Source organism: Phycodurus eques, chromosome 1, assembly GCF_024500275.1.
Source record: "Phycodurus eques isolate BA_2022a chromosome 1, UOR_Pequ_1.1, whole genome shotgun sequence".
NCBI lineage: Eukaryota > Metazoa > Chordata > Actinopteri > Syngnathiformes > Syngnathidae > Phycodurus > Phycodurus eques.
In genome coordinates, this window is record NC_084525.1 from 45,061,987 (window position 1) to 45,084,453 (window position 22,467).

Below are 22,467 nucleotides of genomic sequence, written 5' to 3' on the forward strand. Positions count from 1 at the left end.
TAGATAAATAAATCAATAAATCAATAAATCAATAAATCAATCAATAAAAATAAAGAAACACTATATATCTTTGGCAATCGTTTTAAAAAGAACAAATAAATAAATAAAAATAAAGAAACACTATATATCTTTGGCAATCGTTTTAAAAATCTTTGGCAAATCCAAGAAGGCCTCGTTTTAAAAAGGTCTCGTTTTAAAAAAAAGGCCTCGTTTTAAAAAGAACAAATAGATAAATAAATAAATAAATAGGCGGCACGGTGGTCGACTGGTTAGAGCGTCAGCCTCACAGTTCTGAGGACCTGGGTTCAATCCCGGGCCCCGCCTGTGTGGAGTTTGCAATAGCCGGATGCTATTGTGTGTTGGGGGTACGGGGGGGGATTGTTGGGAGGTTGAGGCGGCAGATGGCGTACGGGCCGATGTTGGGTCTGCGTGTGAGAAGAAAGAGCAAAATGAGAGGATGCATGGAAAGGGAAGACGACGGAAAGACACATACGAGATGTTGTCTCCAGCATTACCTTTGATTGTGCCTCGTCCCTCTTCTTCTCAGCGAGCCAGTCTTCCACCGAACGCCCTGCCGACTGAGAGCAAAAGTGCTCGTTCCTGTAATGGCTGTGGCCAAATGCTTTGGACTTGGGGTTTCCACAGAGCTTGCATGTATGTTGAGTCGCATTTCTCCTTTTGGGACCACCACTGCTGCCAGGGGGGGTGCTGACACTTGGAGTGGCGAAGCCCATATGCGGCCATATCTGATGCTCCCGTATGCGAGCAGCAGGGGACGAGGACGAAGCGGACACAGCAGCAGAAGCGGACACAGCAGCAGAAGCAGCAGCGGAGGAGGACAAAGCGGACACACGCGCTGCAAAAAGCTCTGGCAGGACAGGCCCTCTGTGAGTGACTGCCAGACCAGAGGTGTCGTTCGGATGGTGGTATTCCAGGCCTTTACTGGGCTGCACCGCCTTCTCGAGTAAATGCTTGGACGGTGGGAGTGCCTCTGCTGCGACCTGGTCTGCGGTGGGCGCCGGAAGCACTACGCACAGGCCCCTGGCCAGTACCTTCTTGCTTCTCCGGTTGTACCTATTAAAATAAATAAATTAAAGGCAGAATAAAAATGCACAAAATATTCAGGCCCAGATGCGTGCAAGTGAGCGAGTCTTACCACTGTGAAAGGGTCCGGTGATTGACCTCCACCAGCTGGATGGGAGCGGCGGCCAGCAACTGCACAGACCTGCAGATCTGTTTGATGCGCCCGAAGTCACGCTTCACTAGCCCTCATCGGCTCATCCGGATTCCGGCCAGGCTGTGCCCCTGAGCGTGGATGTGGCACAGCTCGATGAAAACGGCCTCCATCAACCTGCTCACACTCGGGAAGTGTGCCACCTCCGTGCCCTTTCCGATGGCGAGACTATGCACAGAAAACGCTGCCACGTGAGTTGCCAGCCTGGAAACCTCTCACATACCTTACAGGACAAACCGCACGTACCGTTTGGCACTGTCCACGCCCGTCGAGTGGCCATTTCTGGCCGAGGTCTTGAAGCGGCCCTTGGACAACCTGTCCTTGTGCCGCGTGGGAAGGGCAAGGAGGGCCTTGTCCCTGGAGTCCAGCTTCAGCCACAGATCCCTGATGTTGGCCACCTGCGACTGAGTGACAAAGGGACACAGACGCAGCTACACCAGCGCCGACGCCAGGCGGCAGACGTGCTGGTAGCCTGTGCGTCCGTCCGGTCCGAGGACGTCCTGCGTCAAACGGGCGTCTTTTGGTCAAACTGGCTACTTCAGCAAAAAAGACAAATGGACGGAGAGGCCTACATCCTCTATGTGAGCATCTGGAGGTGGTGGGGGCGCAGCCGTCGTGTCCTTGTCCCTGTCCTGGCACTCCATCATGGACTCAGACAAGGCCATGAACTCTGGGTCTCCTTCGTCCGGCTCTTCCACGTCGACCACCCCGTCGTCCTCCTCTTCCTCCGCCACCTTGTCCATCCAAGCAGTCGGGTCCTCATCCTTCCCCTTCTTGTCACGACCGGGGTCCGGATGGAGCGCGGCGCCGGTCTGGGCGTACAAGTAGTCCAAGCCGATGAGCTTCCCTGAACGCGAGCAATTTCAAGTCAGAACGTGTCACGCCGGTGGGAGAGAGAGGGAGGGGGTTGGCCTGGCACGCCCCTACGACTTACCGGTGTACTCCCCTGGCGGAGTGTAGTTTTCCACCACCGTGCGTTTCAGCAGCTTCTGCCTCAGCTTTTGGAAAGCGCTGAGCAGGCGGGAGTTGTAGCAGCGTGTCAAGGTCGTCGACAGGCCCCCCACCACGGCTGCCCTGGCTCGGTCCTCGTTCCACCGGGTCAAGCCCTCCAGCAGGTAGACCTGGAAGTGGAGGGCGTTGGCCACGGTGCCTGACAAAGAGGACAGAAGGAGAGTTATGCTTGCCCGCCCGCCAACGAACCCCGCCACAAAACGCTCACGCTCCTCACCTGGAATGAAGCGGCACTGGTGGAGGCGCACTTGAATATCGGAAGCTTGATGCCACCTCTTGTCACCTCCCCCACGTTGGTGTATATGGGGACGCCGGGCGGGTCCTGGATGCAGGCTATGTGCTGGCGCTGCGTGTCCCAGATGTGCCGAGTCCTGGCCTGGTCGAGGAGAGCCATGCCCATCTTATCCTTGGCCTCCCAGAAGTGGTCCAGCACCTCCTGGATGAGCCGCTCCGTCTCCTTGGCCCCTCTGGTGCGGCAAGGGCAGTGTCGGGCCAGCTCCCTGGCCGAAAGAGTGACCGGTCGGCCGCCTTCCGTGCCCTGCTCGGCCTGCTTGGCCCGTCTCAGCAGGTTCCTTTCCTCGGCGTCCCACTCGAAGATGGCCAGGGACAGCCTGGCCATGAAGGGACCGTAGAGGATGTGGGCGTCTGTGGTCACCCCCCTGGCGAAGCGCCGCATGAGGTGCCACACGTCCAGCTGCACCATCAGATCCTTCCAATCGCCGAACATGGCCACGACCTAAGGCACGCAGGAAAAGAGAGAACGTTAGAGTGGGACGCGAATGAGCCTGCGCGCCGAAGAATCAATTTCACCTACCTTGCCCTTCCCGGTGGCGCAGCAGCAGTCGCGGTCCACGTACAGAAGCTGAGGCGGGGCCTGTCCCGCCTCCCTGTACCGCCGCATCAGTCCGCTCGCCATGCTCGACAGCCCTTCGCCCTCGGCGACAATGAGCATGGACATGAGCACCTGCCCGTGCTCGTTGCCCACGTTGGTGACACAGGCGGCGGTTCCGGCGGCCGCCCCCACAAGCTTCTTGGCCATCTGTAAGCGCAAAGGCACGGGGTGAGTGTCAGCAGCGGGCGGCGGGGCGTGGTGGCAAAGGAAACGACGCGCACCCTCGGATGACTACGTACTTTCTTGGTGGAGTCCATCTTCAGCACGCTCCCGAAGACCGACGTGATGCGGGCCTTGTTCTCAGGAAGGTGTGGAATCACCGCCCTCACGAAGGCGGCCAGAAACCAGACTGTGCGGCATAGGGCGCATACACCCTAGAACGCCGGTGGGAACACCCAGCTGCTCCAGCACGGAGAGGTACTCCAAACTGTGCCTCAGCCACTCCAAGGTGTGCCCCTCCTGGATTTTCCGTCGCAGGCTGGTGACGGAGTTGCCCAATGAGCGGTCCTTCAGCATGTGCACCACCTTCAAGTCGCAGGTCAACCTAGCGGGAAGCAAAGTGATGCGGCGATGTGCGAGGCTGAGCCGACGACCACCGCTCGCTCGGTTCCTTTCTTACTTGTACGTGAGGACGGCCGGGAACTTCAGCTGTTGGTACATGCTCATCTGCTGGATGATGGCTTCTTCCCAGGCTGAGTACTTCCGGCGGCAGCCGTTGTACTCCAGGTACTCGGTGCCCATGAAGTACCAATCTTGGAGGTCCAGCCCCCGCCGCACGGTCCGGTACAGCTCGCCTCCGGTCAGCCGGTGCCGGCAGTGGGGGCAGGCCAAATTCAACCCCCCCTCTTGTACGGCGCTCAGAGGAAGAAGCGGTGGTGGAAGAAGGCCTTGGAGGAGGTGGGGGGCTGGGTGTAATAAAGTGGCATTTTGGGGGGGTCCCAGCTGGAGCTCTGACGTCAGGACCATTTTGACGTAGAGCGCTTTGGCCAGCCATTTGTGCTCGGTCTCCGGCAAAGTTTGGCGCCAGCCCTTCGGCAGCACCTGCGACAGACGGACGATGACGACACTCTGGTAATAAGTGCGGGGCGCCCACACAGGCACCCGTGTGCCTGCCCGCGTTGCAATGCCTACCTTTGTGTCGGGGGTCGACTCTGTGCCAGCTGTCTGCCCTCTGGCAAGTGCACCTACACCAGAGGCGGATGCGGCGGAGGTTGAGGCGGCTGCTGATGGTTCCTCAGACACTGTCGAGTCGAGACATCGTTGTCAGTCTAATTTCATTTGCACTCAGACTACGCAGTAGAGACATTAAATTCACTCACGCTGAGACTCGACTTCTGAAGCAGCTTCCATTAGCTGCTGGTCAGACGGCTCACCCGACGCAAATAAGTCATTGGACGGACCCAATAAAAACTATGTAAAGTGAAGAAATTAATCAAAGGAAGCTTACCTTGAACGGCAATGACGTCTGTATTACGAACGGCGGCGGAGGGTCGGAGGCACCCTCACTGAGGACAGCCAATCGTGAGTGTAGAGAGTTTATGGTGTACGCTGATTGGCCATCCTAATAAGTTAAGTGGACCCATCAGCGAACCCCGAGTATGACTTCCCACGGGGTATTTGAAACAATCTTGCCTTTGTTTTAAGTGGTATTAGTAATTGCTCTCCCCACATTCCATTGGTAGGGTCCGACTCCTTACGTTCGGGTTAAAGTCTAGGTTAAGGTCCTGGATTAAAGTCCTTAGGTTCGAGTCCAGTTAAAGTCCAGGTTATAAAGTCTCCAGGTTCGAGTTTGATGTGGTTAGAGGTTCGAGTCCCCTACAATTACAGGTTCGAGTCCGACAATCAGGGGTTCGGGTCCCCAGGTTCGCGTCCGATAATCAGGGGTTTAGCTCCCCAACAATTTCGAAGATGTTCAAATATTGTGAAAAAAATGCAGCACTTCTGCGGGGCCCCCACCGCCCCTCACACAGCCTGCTGCAGTGTCACAACAAGAGCAGCCACCTCCTTCCTACACTCAATGATGGCCAAAGCATGGAAAGCAAAGCACCGCTGAACCAGATTTGAGGAGGTTGAGGCTGGGAGCTGAACATGGGAGGGGATGTGGAGGGTGCAGAAGATGCTTCCATTGTGGAAAGAAGGGACATTGGATAGACATTGGATCAGAGACTGTCCGAAGGAGGGAAAAAAAAAAAAAAGTCTTTTGTACTCATGATGGTGATCGATGGTGCGGTACCCAGTTCGTCTGACCTCTGGCTGACTCCCGGCGGCCCCAAAGACAGAGCGGCGCTTAACTGCTTATATACAGACACACACACGCATCCAACATTGCTTTCTTTTTGTTATTTTTCTGCAGTGAAGACACGCTTGGCACTGATAACACTGCTTCGCTTAGGCTAGTTGTTTAATTTACAGTCACCACCAGACATTCATTTACACACTTATGGAATTAATGTATGCAACTATGAAGTATAATTGATAGATCCCTTTGAATTAGAAAGTTCTCCTCCCCTCTCCAAAACCAGTCCAAATTGAGTTCCAGTTATATTTGGAACTCTCAGTGCTGTTGTTTATGTTATTTTTTTAAAGTTTGTTTTCTTGTCATGACAACAAAAGATGAGGTATAACAAAGATACATTGAAAATTGAATTACTGGAAATGTAGAATCATGACTTGTAATTGTCTGAGGATCTATTCCCCGTGTTAGATGTTGTAGATTTTTGATCGGGAACCTAAGGTGTAGCAGTTTGGAACTGCTTGAACAAATCTACAGTAGACCGAGGATGGTATAACTTGGTTTGGGGCCTAAGAGAAGGTGATCGAGGAATAACCCGAAATTTAAGATGATTTGTAATTTTTCAAGGTTTCGAGAAACTAATCACTAGTGGATATTTGGCCTGGGAAAAATAATTAAAAATGCATATTTTTAATTGATGATTGAAAATTTTAAATAAACAAAGGTTAATTATTTTTGGGTACTAGATAAATCAAAATTCTGGTTAAACTCATGGTTAATCCCACTGACATAAATAAATTAACACAAATGTGAAAAGCAAAATGTTAACTACTTAATGTGAGGGGTGAGAATATCGGGTTTGTGAAATTCACAACACTGAGTTCAGAACCACAATTTGTTTGCACTCACAGACTAACAGTTTTGTTTGAAATAATGTTTGTTTCAAATGCTGTCAAATGATCAAAGCAAATGTATTTATATAGCATGTTTCATTAATTAAAAATGTAACACCAAGTGCTTTACAGCAATTACAATGACGAAAAAGCTTTAAAGGTATTTGAGAATGAAGAGATAAGACTATCTGACTGACAAGACGTGTGTTCAATTTATGGATGAAAATGACTTGGTGTGAGTGACTGTGCGGTCTGCTGATTACTGGTGTGTTGGCGTGTTTAGGTATGTGTGTTGTGTTTGAGAGACGAATGCTGGAATCTTGGCCAAGTGTTTGATGAAAGTACGTTGTTTGATTGATTACAGGAAGATCTGTTTTTCGCTGTGGCTACAGTATATATCTGTGTGCGTATTACAACTTAAGCAATGTGTTTTGAGCTGTTGCTCCAGGGGAAAAGAAGTTATGGAAATGTATTTATTTATTTGAGGATTCGATTGAGGATTAACGAGTGTGATGCTGTGATATTGCTGATCAAGAGTTTTGTTTTGTTTTTATGAAGTGGTGACAATGAGGCCTAGAGACCTGAACGAGAGTAACCTACTGATAGCAAGATAGAGTCCATTGGGAGGGGGGTGGGGGAAATGAGAGGAGGGGGCTGCTCAAAATCTTAGAAGAGTGCAACTCAACGGTCAGACAAAAATAATAATATTGATTGGATTACGTTATTGGATTGGGATCATGATTAGTGTGCATTCAAAGTTAAACATAGTACAATTTTAACAATTTCAACATCAAACAGATATTTAATTTTTAAAAGGATTGTTATATGCTGCAACCTCCAGTAATGACTTTGTGCAGCTGTGTTTTTTTTTTTTTAATGTTGTGTTGTCTGTGTGTTTATGCGCAGCTATGTGTCATGTGCACATTTCTCTGGCGGAGCAAACTTCAGCGCGATTAGAAGAATGTCAGCCTTTTGCTTTTCTGGTGGCGCACGATTAATTGGGCACGTTTTTTGTTTAACTGTCAAAGAACACAGATTTTTCACAACACGCATACGTGCTTTACATCGCGTCCTTCTTAAGAATTGAACTTCATGTGCAATGTTCTTTTCTGCTTCCTTGACATTTCCCAAGTCCCAAGTAAAATAGCAAATATAGGGTTAATCCGGAACTATCCGCCGATTTGATTGAACCTAAACTGCCCATCCGCCAGCATCCACTTGGCACGGACACTATTGATGATATTTGTCCAGTATTGGAGTCGATACCCATTGGGCCAAATTCTGTCCGGTATAAACCACTTTTTGGTTGTCGAGAATCTTTTTTTGTTTTTGTATTTTATGAAAGTGAGCATGGATGGGACCATGTGTCACTTTATCAAAAAAAGGGGGAGTTTTGTCTGGAATTGTTTTTGTTTTTAGTTTTGTCTTGTTTTGTGCTCTGGAGTACGAAGGTCGCATTACACGTTGTTGCAGTGTTAATATGCGCGGCACATAATTGATTGTCACAAAAATTTATAGATTCACTTAGAGCCAATTCAACAGGATGCAAACACAGCACCAATATTGGCGTTATTATAGTGATCATCGAATCAGTCCTGTGTTCTTCCATCACAGTCTGGTTTGGTGCTGCTACAAAAAAGGACAAACTCCGACTGCAACGGACAATCAAAACTGCTGAAAAGATTGTCGGTACCCCCCTCCCCACCCTTGAGGACTTGCACGCTGCCAGAACTAAGACAAGAGCGTGCAAAATCCTCTTCCCTCAGGAAGGCACTACCGAACAATGCAAACTAAAACAAGCAGACATTCCAACAGCTTCTTCCCTTTTGCCTTCAACTTCTTAAACAGCTAACTTACAATTCCATTGCAACATGGTGCCAATTGTGTCTTGAGTTTGTTGGCACATTTCTGTGGGGCCAATTATACATTACCCGTGCACTCTCGATAGTAGTCTCGCCACGCTGCACTATTTGCATATCTGTTGTTGACCAATACTGGCCACTCATGCCAGAGTAGCATCTGCACCACATGCACACTGACTGAGGAGTATCTGCAACATTTGCACAATCGACATTGTCTCAGATTATCGCACTGTCGTCACTTTAAACTGCATACATTCCTTGAAGTCTCGGCGCCCTTTGCACAATGGTCATTGCACTTGACTATTGCTATATTAGTCATTCAAACTGCTCTAATTGCTAGAGGACTATGCATCTTTTTGCAAAATTGCTAAAAAAAATTATAATAAATGTATTGGCATTGCCAGATTACAAGCAACCTTTTATTGCTCAGTGACTGTTTTTCTCAATGTCTTTATGTCTCAAAAGTATTTTCTGTCAATTGACAATTGACTTGTACTAGAGTGGCTCCAACTACCGGAGACAAATTCCTTGTGTGTTTTTTGGACATACTTGGCAAAATAAAGATGATTCTGAGTCTGATACATATGGTGATTGGTATACAAACATTTAATGACAATAATTTTGAACTCATTATGGAACATTCACCTATTTGGGTTGACATATGAAGCGATATAAAATTGTGCACATTTGTGATTAGGTCAACATGGTATGATATAGTGGCTGGCCACATACAGTATATATACTACAAATTACAAGACTTGTAGGCAATAGAATGTTCATGTTTGAAAAAGCCAGACATGGGCCTTACTGAAATTCTTAGCTGATACTGGCATACAGTTAGCAAAGATACATTTTAACTGTCGCCTGAAAAACAAAATTTCTAAATTTAAAATCCCGAACCTTCAGATGAAAAACCTAATAATGATACAGATGTTACGTTTGAGCATGACAAATTACTGCAGGTCCTGGATCAGTAATCATGCTTAACTGACTGTGTCACTGGCATCCCTTGGACAAAAAATGCTGAGGCAGATCTTATCCAACGGAAGAAAGTCTTCGATTGCCAGACTACTCAAATCCCTTCATTCGTTATTTACATGATCTCATGTTGACACAGACACGGGCTTTCGGGGGAAAGGAAAAGTACCGGTACCTAGCAGGAGCTTTAATTCCACCCAAATGTTTGTAAAGTGTCAAGAGCAGGGGTGTCAAACTCATTTTTGACACGGGCCACATCGTGACTGACTTCCCTCGGTGGGCCGCTATGACTGTGAACCCACATAAATCAAATATTACCTCATAGATGGTAATTACGTACAGTATACACAACATATTGATGAATAACCAATTTTGAAATTAGGGCCCTATAAAATCATGTTTTTCAACTATTACAGTTGTTTTCAAAGGGGGATTGGTATCACAAACATGTTTGCAAATAGTTTAACACTTGTGGTCTAGAGCATTTTTTTATGTACAGTATTTACATTGAGTAATATTTTGATTATCTGTCTCAAAGATAATGATAATATACAAATGTTATATTAGTTTAATGCTGACAATGGATAATCGGTCGGCCCATATTGACGCTACACTGATAATGTATCGAATGAAATAACGATCAATGCGCTTACAAAATACTGTCTAGATATGGTAGACATGTTAAAGTAAAAATTTAGGTAAGTGGCGATAGCACAATTGACCAAAATTATTTTAAGAATTTTATTACAATTCTTCGAAAGCTTTTCTCTGACAACATCTTTCTGACAGATTTCAATTTGACTGCAGAACACATGATAGCTACCACCCGGAAATAAATACTGGGAAGTCAATTAAATTAGGTCAAGTATATATGAGGATGTGTGTGCCCCCTATCCCTTTTTGAGATTGTCTTTGCAGGCACTCCATTCGACCGGATCCATTCGGGTCTACCAAAGCCGGATCTGGTGATGGGCATAAAAATTGTTCAGGTACAACACATTATCTACTAATCAATTTCAGGAAAAAAGTCCTATCAGTACTCCCAAGGCTGGCCGACGGACCCCTGCATGTCATCAAACATTGCGACTTCATGCTGATTAAGAAATTCTGACGGAAAATGTGGCGACATCAGTGCTGGCTGGGGCCTTTCCAAGTCCTCCTTGTAACCCACACTGCAGTGGAATTTGCTGAAAGAGCTACGTGGGTTCACACGTCACACTGCAAGAAGGTCCCAGCGCAACCTCTGGTCCCGACTCCTCCACTTCCCTCACCTTCTACGACGTATGACCGTAAGGGTCGGCCCAATAAGGCTAAGTAATCACCTCTAAGAAAGAGGATTCACTGTTAGCATGCACTTTTAGCTACAATCAGTGCTCGTAACTGATTGCACGTTGATAGGTCATAGAGGAGCAGAAGATACACCAACAGCTTCTTCCCTCTTGCGATCAACTTCTTAAACACCTAACCTATAATTCCATTAGAACAAGCTGGCAATTTTTTGACTTGAGTTCGTTGTCACATTTCTGTGGGGCCAATTATTTATTACTTGTGCACTCACTGTAGTTGTCTCGCCATGCTGCACTATTTGCATATACTGGCCACTCATGCCAGAGTAGCATCTGCTCCATTTGCACACTGATTGAGGAGTATCTGTAACATTTGCACAACCGACATTGTCCCAGATGATCGCACTACTCGTCACTTTAAACCGCATACACTCCTTGAAGTCTCAGCGCCCTTTGCACAATGGTCATTGCACCGGACTATTGCAATATTAGTCGTTCGAACTGCTCTAAGTGCTAGAGGACTCTGCATCTTTTTGCACAATTGTTTTTTGTCAATGTCTTTATGTCCCCAAAGTGTTCTGTAAATTGACTGTTTGTTGTACTAGAGCGGCTCCAACTACCGGAGACAAATTCCTTGTGTGTTTTGGACATACTTGGCAAATAAAGATGATTCTGATTCTGATTCTGATTCTGATTCTGAAGATAGGTCATAAAAGCCGAGCAACAACCAATCATCTGTCTGAACTGATGCGCGCACACACACACACAAATGTATGTTTCATATATACCAAATATTACTTCTCTTAGTTTATACAACTTTCACATGCTTTATTGTTCCACGTTGTGACAGTTTTCCGGCCATGCCGTGCATACTAGTTGTTCCCAGCCATGTTGTGACGACTTGCTGTCTTTCGATAAAGATAAGTTGAGTGCAGCTGGACAAAGATAATTGTTTTGCTTTTCTTCTGTCTTTCTCACTTCGATATAACAAAGGTGTTTTTTTTGTTTGGGCTTCAGTAAGGGGTGACAAGTCGTGAGACTTTTCCTCTCTTTGCAAAAACTTGTCTTTTTTTCTTGGAATAAAAATCCACAAAGACAAGATTGCTTCCTTACTTATTCTGTCAGAAAAAGATTTGCCAAAACAACAGGTTGGCCAGACAGGGGGATAGAGATGGGAAGGATGTGTAGCAGATGAGGGTGATTAAGGATAGAGAGCGACATAGATGTGTTGACTTGTACCAGGAGTGTGCTGGATAGATAGAAAGAATACTTTGAGTAGTTGATGAATGAGGAAATTCAGAGAGAAAGAAGAGTAGAAGAACCTTGGCCCAGTCTGAGGTCCTGAGCACTCTGGTGAAGGTTTTCATCCAGGATATCCCTGTACTTGGCCGCTTTCATCTTTCCTTCGATTGCAACCAGTCGTCCTGTCCCTGCAGTTGAAAAACACCCCCATAGCATGATGCTGCCACCACCATGCTTCACTGTTGGGACTGTATTGGACAGGTGATGAGCAGTGCCTGGTTTTCTCCACACATACTGCTTAGAATTAAAGCCAAAAGGTTCTACCTTGGTCTCATCAGACCAGAGATTCTTATTTCTCACCATCTTGGAGTCCTTCAGGTGTTTTTTAGCTCCATGCGGGCTTTCATGTGTCTTACACTGAGGAGAGGCTTCTGTTGGGCCACTCAGCCATAAAGCCCCGACGGGTGGAGAGCTGCAGTGATGGTTGACGTTCTAGAACTTTCTCCCATCTCCCTGCATCTCTGGAGCTCAGCCACAGTGATCTTTGGGTTCTTCTTTACCTCTCTCACCAAGGATTTTCTCCCCCGATTGTTCAGTTTGGCCGGACGGAGAGCTCTAGGTAGGATTCTGGTCGCCCCAAACGTCTTCCATTTAAGGATTATGGAGGCCACTGTGCTCTTAGGAACCTTAAGTGCAGCAGATTTTTTTTGTAACCTTGGTCAGATCTGTGCCTAGCCACAATTCTGTCTCTGAGCTCTTCAGGCAGTTCCTTTGACCTCATGATGCTCATTTGCACTGACATGCACTGTGAGCTGTAAGGTCTTATAGAGACAGGTGTGTGGCTTTCCTAATCAAGTCCAATCACTATAATCATACACAGCTGGACTCCAATGAAGGTATGGAACCATCTCAAGGATGATCAGAAGAAATGGACAGCACCTGAGTTAAATATGAGTGTCACAGCAAAGGGTCTGAATACGTATGGCTGTGTGATATTTCAGTTTTTATTTTTTAATAAATCTGCAAAAGTTTCAACAATTCAGTTTTTTTCTGTCAATATGGGGTGATGTGTATACATTAATGAGGAAAAAAATGAACTTAAACGATTGCTGCAATATAAGAAAGAGTGACAAATTTAAGGGGGTCTGAATGCGCCAGCATGGTGTCATGTCTTCCCTCACATGTCGTGAGGGAAGACATGAGGGCAGTTGGTGTTAGAGAGGCTAGAGGACATAGGCTGACATGGAAAAGGATGACACGCTGTGGCGACCCCTAACGGGACAAGCCGAAAGGAAAAGAAGAAGGAGAATATTGTATATCTGTGACGAGCTTCGCAAAGTCAAGAAGACGAAGCTGAGTTTCCGCGGAAACAAGGCGAGCTGGCCCGAGTTGGAAGACCAACTCGAGCAATGGATTAATGAGCAAAGAACAGCCGGGAGAAGCGTCTCTACAGTCACCATTCGACTGAGTGCAATAACTCGGAGCTTGCCATCATTCCAGGAGGCTCGACGAAGGAACTCCAACCGCTGGACATCGGTGTAAACAGGGCGTTCAAAGTGAAGTTGTGAGCGGCATGGGAGCCATGGATGACAGATGGCGAACACAGCTTTACTAAGACTAGGAGGCAGTTACGCGAGTTACGCCAGAATTTGTGAATGGATTGTGGCTGCTTGGGCTAACGTCTCTGCTTGCACTGTTGTTCGAGCTTTCGTAAAAGCTGGCATCATTTCTGAGGAACCGCACGGCAACAAGACTGACTCCAACAATGACGAGAGGGAACCTGCCGTGTTTGATGGAGAACTTGCCCAGCTGTTCATTTCGGATACAGAAGAAGAGGACTTTGATGGATTTGTGGATGAGGATTGCTCAAAAAATAACATTAGTACATTGTTAAATACTTCAATAAAGTACAACCAAACTCAGTTTTGCTCCCGCTGCCTTTTTAAAAACATTGTTTTAGCGTGCATGCATGCTAACGTATGTTTTATGCTAGCGTATGTTTTACCATGCCTGCGCCCAATAATACGGTGCGCCTTATGCATCTGTTAAATACAGAAATAGACCCCGTAACTGAGACTGCGCCTTTTAATACGGTGCGCCTTATGGTCGTGTAAATGCGGTGTTTATTTTTTTTAGATTCAGATTTATCAGATTATGAAGATGGCCCTGTTTTAGTTAATCTTCTTTGACACCGATTCAGACCTCAATTTAGTTTTTCACGGTTATTCCCGTAGTCATTTTTCTCATCCTCGTCAGTTTTTGTCACATTTTCCGAACCCTGCGAGTCCAAGCCCAAGTCATTTCCCTCTGACCTTTACTTGGGCACCCGTTTGGCCATCTCTCCGCGTGTTTGCCAACGGAGGCGCCCAAGTAAAGGTCAAATTTTGTCCTCCCGCTTTTCTGCCCGTTTCAAAGTCACATAATCTTTCAACAGTTTCCACACCTTGTTCCACACCTCCAACAAAATCACTTCCGTCCAAACCTGCCCCCAAGTCACCTCGTTCCATGCCTATTTCGTCACCTTGTCTCGTACCACCCGTGTTTCCTCGTCCACCGTTCCTGTGCACTGTCCCCTCTTGTTTCTTGTGTTCCCAAACCTCTATGGCGGCAGGCTGAGGAAGCGCCTGCAAACCCTATTTGTGCTCCTCGGCAGCTGTGGCAGGTCCCCATGCCTGCTCCTCGGCAGCTGCGGCAGGTCCCCGTGCCTGCTCCTTGGCAGCTGCTGCAGGTCCCTGTGCCTTTTTTTGGAAATAAATGTTCTTTTTTTTAATATTCCTGCACTCCTGCCTTTCCTCCCTGCTTCCCTGCACGTGGGTCCTCCACATTTTGTCTTGCCTTCCAACACCACAAAAACCCAACCGTGGGATTTACAACTTCAAAAAAGTCTCATCAAGCTCAAAACAAATTCATGAAATTGTCAAAATACTTGTAACTTCCTGTTTGTAGTTTTTTATTTATTGCTGGAAGCTCCTAGTTTGTCAGTCCACTTCCCATTAAAGGGACACTGTGAAGGATTTACATTTATGTCACTGGTCGCTAACTTTTTTTTTTCACCTTGTCACCCTCGCCCTGTTGTCTCTTCATGCTAGTTTGCATCCATGTCATGCTCATTAGCTTCCTAGCCATCTCATGCAACATGCAAACTCTACATAGGAGGGCCTGAGCCAAGATTCAAACTCTCAACTGATGTAAAGATGCTGACCACTACACTACGGTGCTGCTTGAAATTATAATTACTAGAGAAATACATTTCTAATAGTTGTATGTATACACTTGTCATCATATCATCACAAAATTTCCCCTGATTTCACATAGTATTTTGGACAAACTGATAAGAGATGTGTTGTGTGTGTGTCTGTGTGTGTGTGTGTGTGTGTCATCCTCTCCCTCACAATGGCACCATGATGAAGATGATGAGGCTAAAGGCGAGAAAAAGAACAAGCATGAGTGAAGGTGGGGAAGGTGAGGAGGTGGCACTCGTCATGATTGGAATGTCTTTCTGAGCTATTGTGAAGATTGGTAGCCCCTCCATTCTTGTTTCTTGTTGTCCTGCCTTTGAATCCACCTCCTTCCTCATGGCTGACTTCCTCTGGACTGTAGTGGGGGTCTGTGGGGGTGGAATGGTTCTTCTAGTGCTGCTGGTGATGTCCGCTTTGTGGTATGACTCTGTTGTTGTGAGAGGAAGAACAGGCACACCCTCCTCCTCCTCTTCCTCACCCGAGAGGAAGTTGGATTTGGATGTCACGAGAGGAGGTAGAAGACTGGGAGTCGGTGGCGGAGAGGTGGTTTTGCTAGTTCTGCTGATTCTGGTGGTGACGTCTGCCTGGTGGAATAACTCTGTTGTTGCGGCAGGAAGAAGAAGCATACCCTCCTCCTCCTCCTCTTCTTCGCCATCCATGTCATCCATGTCGGGAACTGCGAACCACACCACCATATAACATCTTACTAACATTTACCATTGTTTTTTTTTTCCTGAACAGACGTTACATTAGCTACCATACTCTACATATTTCATTAAGCAAGTGTCCAACATCATTTATTCCAAATTATTTAGTGTGTAATATGTGTAACACGGTGGCACTGAAGTGCAAAACACAACAGAAAATAACTCAACACAACGGCAATTTAAAAACCACAACAGCAAATAATTAATCACAACGACAGATAACATAATACAACAGCAAATTAAAAATAACACAACAACAAATAACTAATCACAACGAAACACAACAACAAATCAAAAAACACAACAACAAATAATTAATCACAACAACAAATAACTAAACACAACAACAAATAACTAAACACAACAGCAAATCAAAAACACAACAAATAACTAAACACAAAAGCAAATAAAAAAACACAGCAACAGCAAATGAAAAATCATAACAGCAAATAAAAAAACAAAAGCTTTAAGCTACCGGAAGAGGTACGTACTGGTGAGGGAGACTCATCGCTGATTGGATGATAGGGAGGACTGGATGCTTTTACCAGGAAGTTATTCTGCATCTGATTTTGTGCCTCTGAGTTGTGTTCTCGGTCACATAACTATGGCGATGCTTCGTGTGCAGTCGACCACACCAGGGTTCCAAACCACACTTCCACCGTGTCATGTATTGGGAGTACACAAACTGCTAACTTAGCAGCCAGCGCCCTCTTTTAAGAACTGGCGAGTGAGGTTTCTTAACGTATATCCACACAGCCTAGCTTGTGAGTGCGAATGGTTGTTTGTTTATATGTGCCCTGCGATTGGCTGGCAACACGTTCAGGGTGTACCCCGCCTCCTGCCCGCAGTTAGCTGTGATAGGCTCCAGCATACCCGCGACCCTAGTGAGGATAAGCAGTGTGGAAAATGGATGATGGCTGTTCGATAGTGCTTAACTGAGCGAAGGAGTTGGAAGAGGCGGTGACCAGGATGTGGAGAGTCCAAGAGGATTTTGCATGCTCTTGTCTTAGTTCTGGGAGCGTGCAAGTCCTCAAGGGTGGGTAGGGGGCTACTGATTATTCCGGCAGTCCTTAATTGTCCATTGCAGTTCGTGTTTGTCCTATTTTGTGGCAGCACCAACCTAGACTGTGATGGATGAACACAGGACTGATTCGATGACTGCTATGTAGAACTGTCTAAACAGCTCCTGTGGCAGGCCGTGCTTCCTCAGAAGCCTCAAGAAGTAAACCCTCTGCTGGGCCTTTTTGAGGATGGAGTTGATGTTGGTCTCCCACTTCAGGTACGGAGAGACTGTAATTGCCAGGAACTTGAAGGTTTTGAGGCTTGACATGGGGCAGTTGGACAGCCTGAGGGGCAGCTGTGGTGAAGGATGTTTCCTGAACATGATAATCCATACAGTCCGCTCCACTTCCTGTCGATACGCAGACTCGTCGCCGATGACTGTGGTGTTGTCTGCAAAATTCAGGAGTTTGACATCCGGGTGATTTGAGGTGCAGTCGTTCGTGTAGAGAGAGAACAGCAGCGGAGAGAGGATACATCCTAAGGGCGCCCCGGTGCTGGTGCTGTTGTGTCCTGCCCGTCACGAAGCTGTAAATCCATTGGCATGTGGCAGGCGGCACGCTGAGCTGGAGAAGCTTGGAGGAGAGTAGTTTGGGGATGATGGTGTTGAATACAGAGCTGAAGTACCCAAACAGGATCCTAGCATAGATCCCCGCGCCGTTGAAGTGTTCTAGGATCAAGTGCAGTCCCATGTTGACTGCGTCATCCACAGACCTGTTTGCTTGGTAGGCAAATTGCAGGGGTCCTGTGATGCTCTTGAGGTGGTCCAGCATGATGCGATCCTTCATGACCACAGATGTCAGGGTGACAGGCATGTAGTAATTCAGACCCAAAATTGCAGCTTTCTTGGGGACTGGGATGATGGTGGAGCGCTTAAAACAGGATGGAATGTCACACAGTTCCAGAGATCTATTGAAGATCTGTGTGAAGACTGGAGCGGGCTGGTCCGCACAGACTTTGAGGCAGGATGGGGACACAAGGTCTGGATCCGCCGATTTGTTGGTCTTTTGTAGTTTGAAGATACGTCTCACATCCTGTTCATGAGTGGTCAACTCAGAAGTCAGAGGTGCCATGGTGGTCGGTGGTACGGCTGGGTGGATGTGGGGTCTGAAAGTGTCCTTTTCAAATCTGCAGTAGAAGGTGTTCAAGTCGTTAGCTAGTCCTCTTTTGTTCTCTCCTTGGGGGTATCGTCGCTTGTCGTTGGTTAGCGATTTTAAGCCTCGCCAGATTGATTTAGAGTTTTTCTGGATAATTTCTTTTTGCTATGTTAATTTTTTTGTCATCTGATTTCTAGCGCAATTGTACAGGCTCTGTCCCCACTCTGATGGGCGTCCTTTTTAGCCTGCCAAAGTTGCTTAAGTTTGGCAGTGAATCAAGGCTTGTTGTTATTGAACATGAAAATGTTTTTTTTGGCACACACATCTTCATAGGAACTGATATAGGATGTGACAGTGTCTGTATATTCATCCAGGCTGCCAGTTGACGTTTCAAAGACACTCCAGTCTGTGCAGTCTAAACAGGTTTGAAGTTCTATCTTTGCTTCATTGGTCCACTTCTTCAGTGTTTTCACTATATATTGGCTAGAGGTGGGTAGTAACGCGTTACATTTACTCCCTTACATTTACCCAAGTAACATTTTCCATAAACCGTACTTGTCAGAGTACTTTAAATGCACTGTACTTTTTACTTGAGTATTTATGTGAAGAAGGATCAATACTTTTACTCCATTACAATGATCGACATGCCGTTTGCTACTTTTATTTTATTCATTCTTGCGTGTGCGCTAATGTGGTTTCGTTCGTGAACATTTCGTTCAGAAGAACGAATATTTTTAGTAAACGAACTGAACCAAATCAGTTTATGAAATGATTCGTTCTTTTAGCTTGGTCGCTGCCGTGAGACAAGCGAGTCGGTTGGGAGCAGAAATTGAACTGCTGAAGCGTTCTGTCACTCACTTCTGAATCTTCGGCGAGTGACCAATGAGTAGCCAGCGTAAGGTAGCGCTGTGCAGGCAAGGGAGGGGGACTTAAGTGAACTGAGTGATTCATTCAGTGAACTGGTGAACTGGTGTACTGAGGAACTGAAGAACTGAAGAGTGATTCATTTGTTGAACTTATCGTTCACGATCCGTTAGACACGAGTGATTTGTTCATTGAACTTCTTCGTTTGGAATCCGCTAAGGAGCGATGTACTAGTACGATGAGTGATTCATTTGCGCAAGGGACGACGTAGTACGCAGTGAACATACTCATGAGTGATTTTAACCGCAAGTCCTGACGTCCTCACGGGGATAGCTTTCACTAGCAGCTTCAAGCTAACGGCTAATTTTTGAGTCAGTCAAGCACATGAAAACAAGCACACATATTTAAAATAAATGTAAATTAATAATAAATGTTTTTACGTACACATACACATTCCCTCAGTGTCTCTAATGGGATTATTAAAGCTTTTATTTCATAATAATAATAATTATACATTAACCTTCAATAGCGCATCTCAACACTCAAAGACACTTTCCACTAATCAGATGACAATAACAGTGAGTGATCAGAAAGCCCGGCTGGCGGGTGCTGGTGTCAGCAACGCTGTCCACCGCGGTGGAATGCAGAAAAGTCACGCCGGCTGGCGAGAGCCTAGCTAGACGTCAGGGGACGCGGAAGGATGGTCGGTAGCTGAGCTCGCTGCACGCATCTTCAGAGCGAAAGATAGGTAGTTGATAATTTAGCTTTTTTTTTTTTTTTTTTTTTAATAATAATAACCTTTCCTAGTTTACAATACATGACAACAACAAAGCATAGTCTTTCGGTGAATGTGTTGAGTGAACATGAACCTCAGGGATGGATCATTAAATGAATGAGGAAGCATCTGAATGATTTTGTGTAACTCGATTCGGTGAACGAATCTTTTTAATGAACTGATTCGAATGATTTAGTACACTCAAAAGAACTGCCATCACTACTGTGTGCGTCTATTTTTAGAATCCATCTTCGACTTCTGCATAGGGTGCCCGTTGCACCAATCAAACGGGATCACTAATGTCATTTGACTCCAATTCACCAATCAGATGACACAAGGAAGTCACATGACCACGTACGTAGTGTTCGCGAGCCAATCAAAATGACTATTTTTTCTCCAATCAGACAACACAAGGCATTCGCCTGACCACGCACTTCGCGAGCCAATCAAAATGACTCATTTTGGGGGGAAAAAACAGCCGCGCGACTGTGTTTATTTTACAGACTCCAAAAAAACAACAGGGCGGCACGGTGGCCGACTGGTTAGAGCGTCAGCCTCACAGTTCTGAGGACCCGGGTTCTATCCCCGCCCCGCCTGTGTGGAGTTTGCATGTTCTCCCCGTGCCTGCGTGGGTTTTCTCCGGGCTCTCCGGTTTCCTCCCACATCCCAAAAACATGCATGAATTGGAGACTCTAAATTGCCCGTAGGCATGACTGTGAGTGCAAATGGTTGTTTGTTCCTATGTGCCCTGCGATTGGCTGGCAACCAGTTCAGGGTGTACCCTGCCTCCTGCCCGATGACAGCTGGGATAGGCTCCAGCACCCCCGCGACCCTAGTGAGGAGAAGCGGCTCAGAAAATGGATGGATGGAAAAAACAACAGCTTTATCATGCAGCTCTTAAATTATGAATACCAAAACTTGGATTTTTCAACCCACTTCTAGCTTGGGAAAACACCTTGCGATAAGTTGCGGATGTTTCTATTGTTGTTTTGACAGTGGATATGGCAAAATTAACACTATGCCTTTGATGTCGCACACGCACACACATAAGTCTGTTCAGGAAACAGCTTCTTCATGAAGTCATTTAAGCAAATAAAGAAATAATGTTTCTGAAGGGCCCAATCTATGTGTTGTGGGTATTTGGGCAGGTTAAATTTTAAATGGTGGCAGGTGTGTCAACGCCCATATATTATTATATTTTTAAATTTTATTTTATGTTCATGCTCTGATTAAAAAAATAATAATCAGAAGTTACTCACAAGTTAATCTTTACTTGAGTAGTTTTCCCATTTAGTACTTTCTTACTCTTACCGAAGTAAATATTTAGATGCCTACTTTAAAAGTAACAGTACACTTACTTGAAAACAATATTTGGCTACTCTATCCGCCTCTGCTATAGATGGTATGGGTCATTTTGCGTGGTATAGCAGTGGTCAAGAATGTTGTTTTCCCTGGTAGGATGACAGTTGATGTGCTCCTTGTATTTAGGGAGTTCATGGTTGAGTTTAGGGTGGCACGGTGGGAGACTGGTTAGAGCGTCTACCTCACAGTTTTGAGGACCGGGGTTCAATCCCCGGCCCCGCCTGTGTGGAGTTTGCATGTTCTCCCCGTACCTGCGTGGGTTTTTTTTCGGGCACTCCGGTTTCCTCCCACATCCCAAAAACATGATCAGTTAATTGACAACTCTAAATTGCCCGTAGGTGTGAATGCGAGTGCGAATGGTTGTTTGTTTGTATGTGCCCTGCGATTGGCTGGCAACCAGTTCAGGGTGTACCCCGCCTCCTGCCCGATGATAGCTGGGATAAGCTCCAGCACGCCCGCGGCCCTAGTGAGGAGAAACGGCTCAGACAATGGATGGATGGATGGATGGTTGAGTTTAGCTTTGTTCAAGTCCCCACGAATAATGAGGGGTGAATCTGGGTACTTTTTTTGAAGTTCGTTTACTTGTTCAGCGACTGTTAGCAGTGTAGCTGTGGGGCGTTTTGTGTCAGCCTGGGGAGGACTGTAGACACTGGCGAGGATGAAAGAGGTCAACTCGCGTGGCGAGTCGAATGGCTTACAGTTCAAAAACAGCAACTCCAAGTCAGGCTGCAGTGTGTGTTGAGTTCAGTGACGTCGGTACACCCTTTTTTGTTGCTATAGAAACATATTCCGCCGCCTTTTGTTTTCTCCAATAGCTCCATGACGCCATGTCCGCTCGGTGTAGTTGGAAGCCGGGAAGGATTAGAGCAGCATCGGGGACATGTTCGCAAAGCCATGTCTCCGAAGCACAGGGTGGCGGATCGTCCGAAGTTTTTACTGGTCTTTGTCAGAAGATGAAGCTCGTTCATTTTATTGGGTAGAGAGAGTAGATTTGCGAGGTGAATCGATGTGAGCAGCATTCGGAATTCTCTCTTACGGAGCTTGACCTGCACTCTGGCTCGCTTCCCCCTGTGACGCCACAGATCACAGCCAATCCACTGGTTAGTGATTCAGAGAATAAAATTGTAAAAGTTGGTGAAAGTCCTGAGTAGACTCCCTTATGTTTAGCAAGTCTTCCCTTGTATAATTAAGTCGCGTAATGTCTCCAAAGACGAACGAAAAACACAAAGACATAGAACTTGAGAGCTCGTTACCGAGGCGACCACATGGTTTAGCGGCATCTTGGTTAGTTAGGTTTAGGGTAATTAAAAAAATAAAAACAAAAGTTCATACAGTATATGCAATTCAATTCCAATATGAAATACTTTGGGACGTGTCGGTATGTTATTTCTCCACCTGAGGTCACCATCCACACAATCTGTTTGAATGACATGAACAACAACTCATGCGGACGTGTGAACAGGTGGTTTCCCGCCTTAAAGGTCTCATATTCTGGTTATTTAGACCCCCATAGAGTGACTCTCTAACATGGATTTAGCATAAAAGTGTCAATTTCATTAAAAAAAAAAAAAAAAAACATTGGTTTTGTCATATGAGTCCAGAAAAGGCCATGCTGACAGCTACTTTTTGGACCCAGTTTTGTATCCACTTTGTCCATATTTGGCTAGGACCGCCCCCACTCCTCTGATTGGTTGCCTACGTGTAGAAGACCCACTTGTGAGAGCACAGCTGTT

At 46.2% G+C, this 22,467-nt stretch overlaps 1 protein-coding gene across 1 annotated transcript in view; it reads right to left on the reverse strand.

Moving 5' to 3' along the window:
• Positions 1 to 13,555: 13,555 nt before the first annotated feature.
• Positions 13,556 to 22,467, reverse strand: part of LOC133396232 (peptidase inhibitor 16-like) — a 68,568-nt gene continuing 59,656 nt past the window's right edge. The window contains exon 6 of the mRNA XM_061665833.1: positions 13,556 to 15,546. Within this exon, the coding sequence (XP_061521817.1) occupies positions 15,020 to 15,546 (527 nt within the window). The 3' untranslated portion in view covers positions 13,556 to 15,019. The remainder of the gene's footprint in view (positions 15,547 to 22,467) is intronic.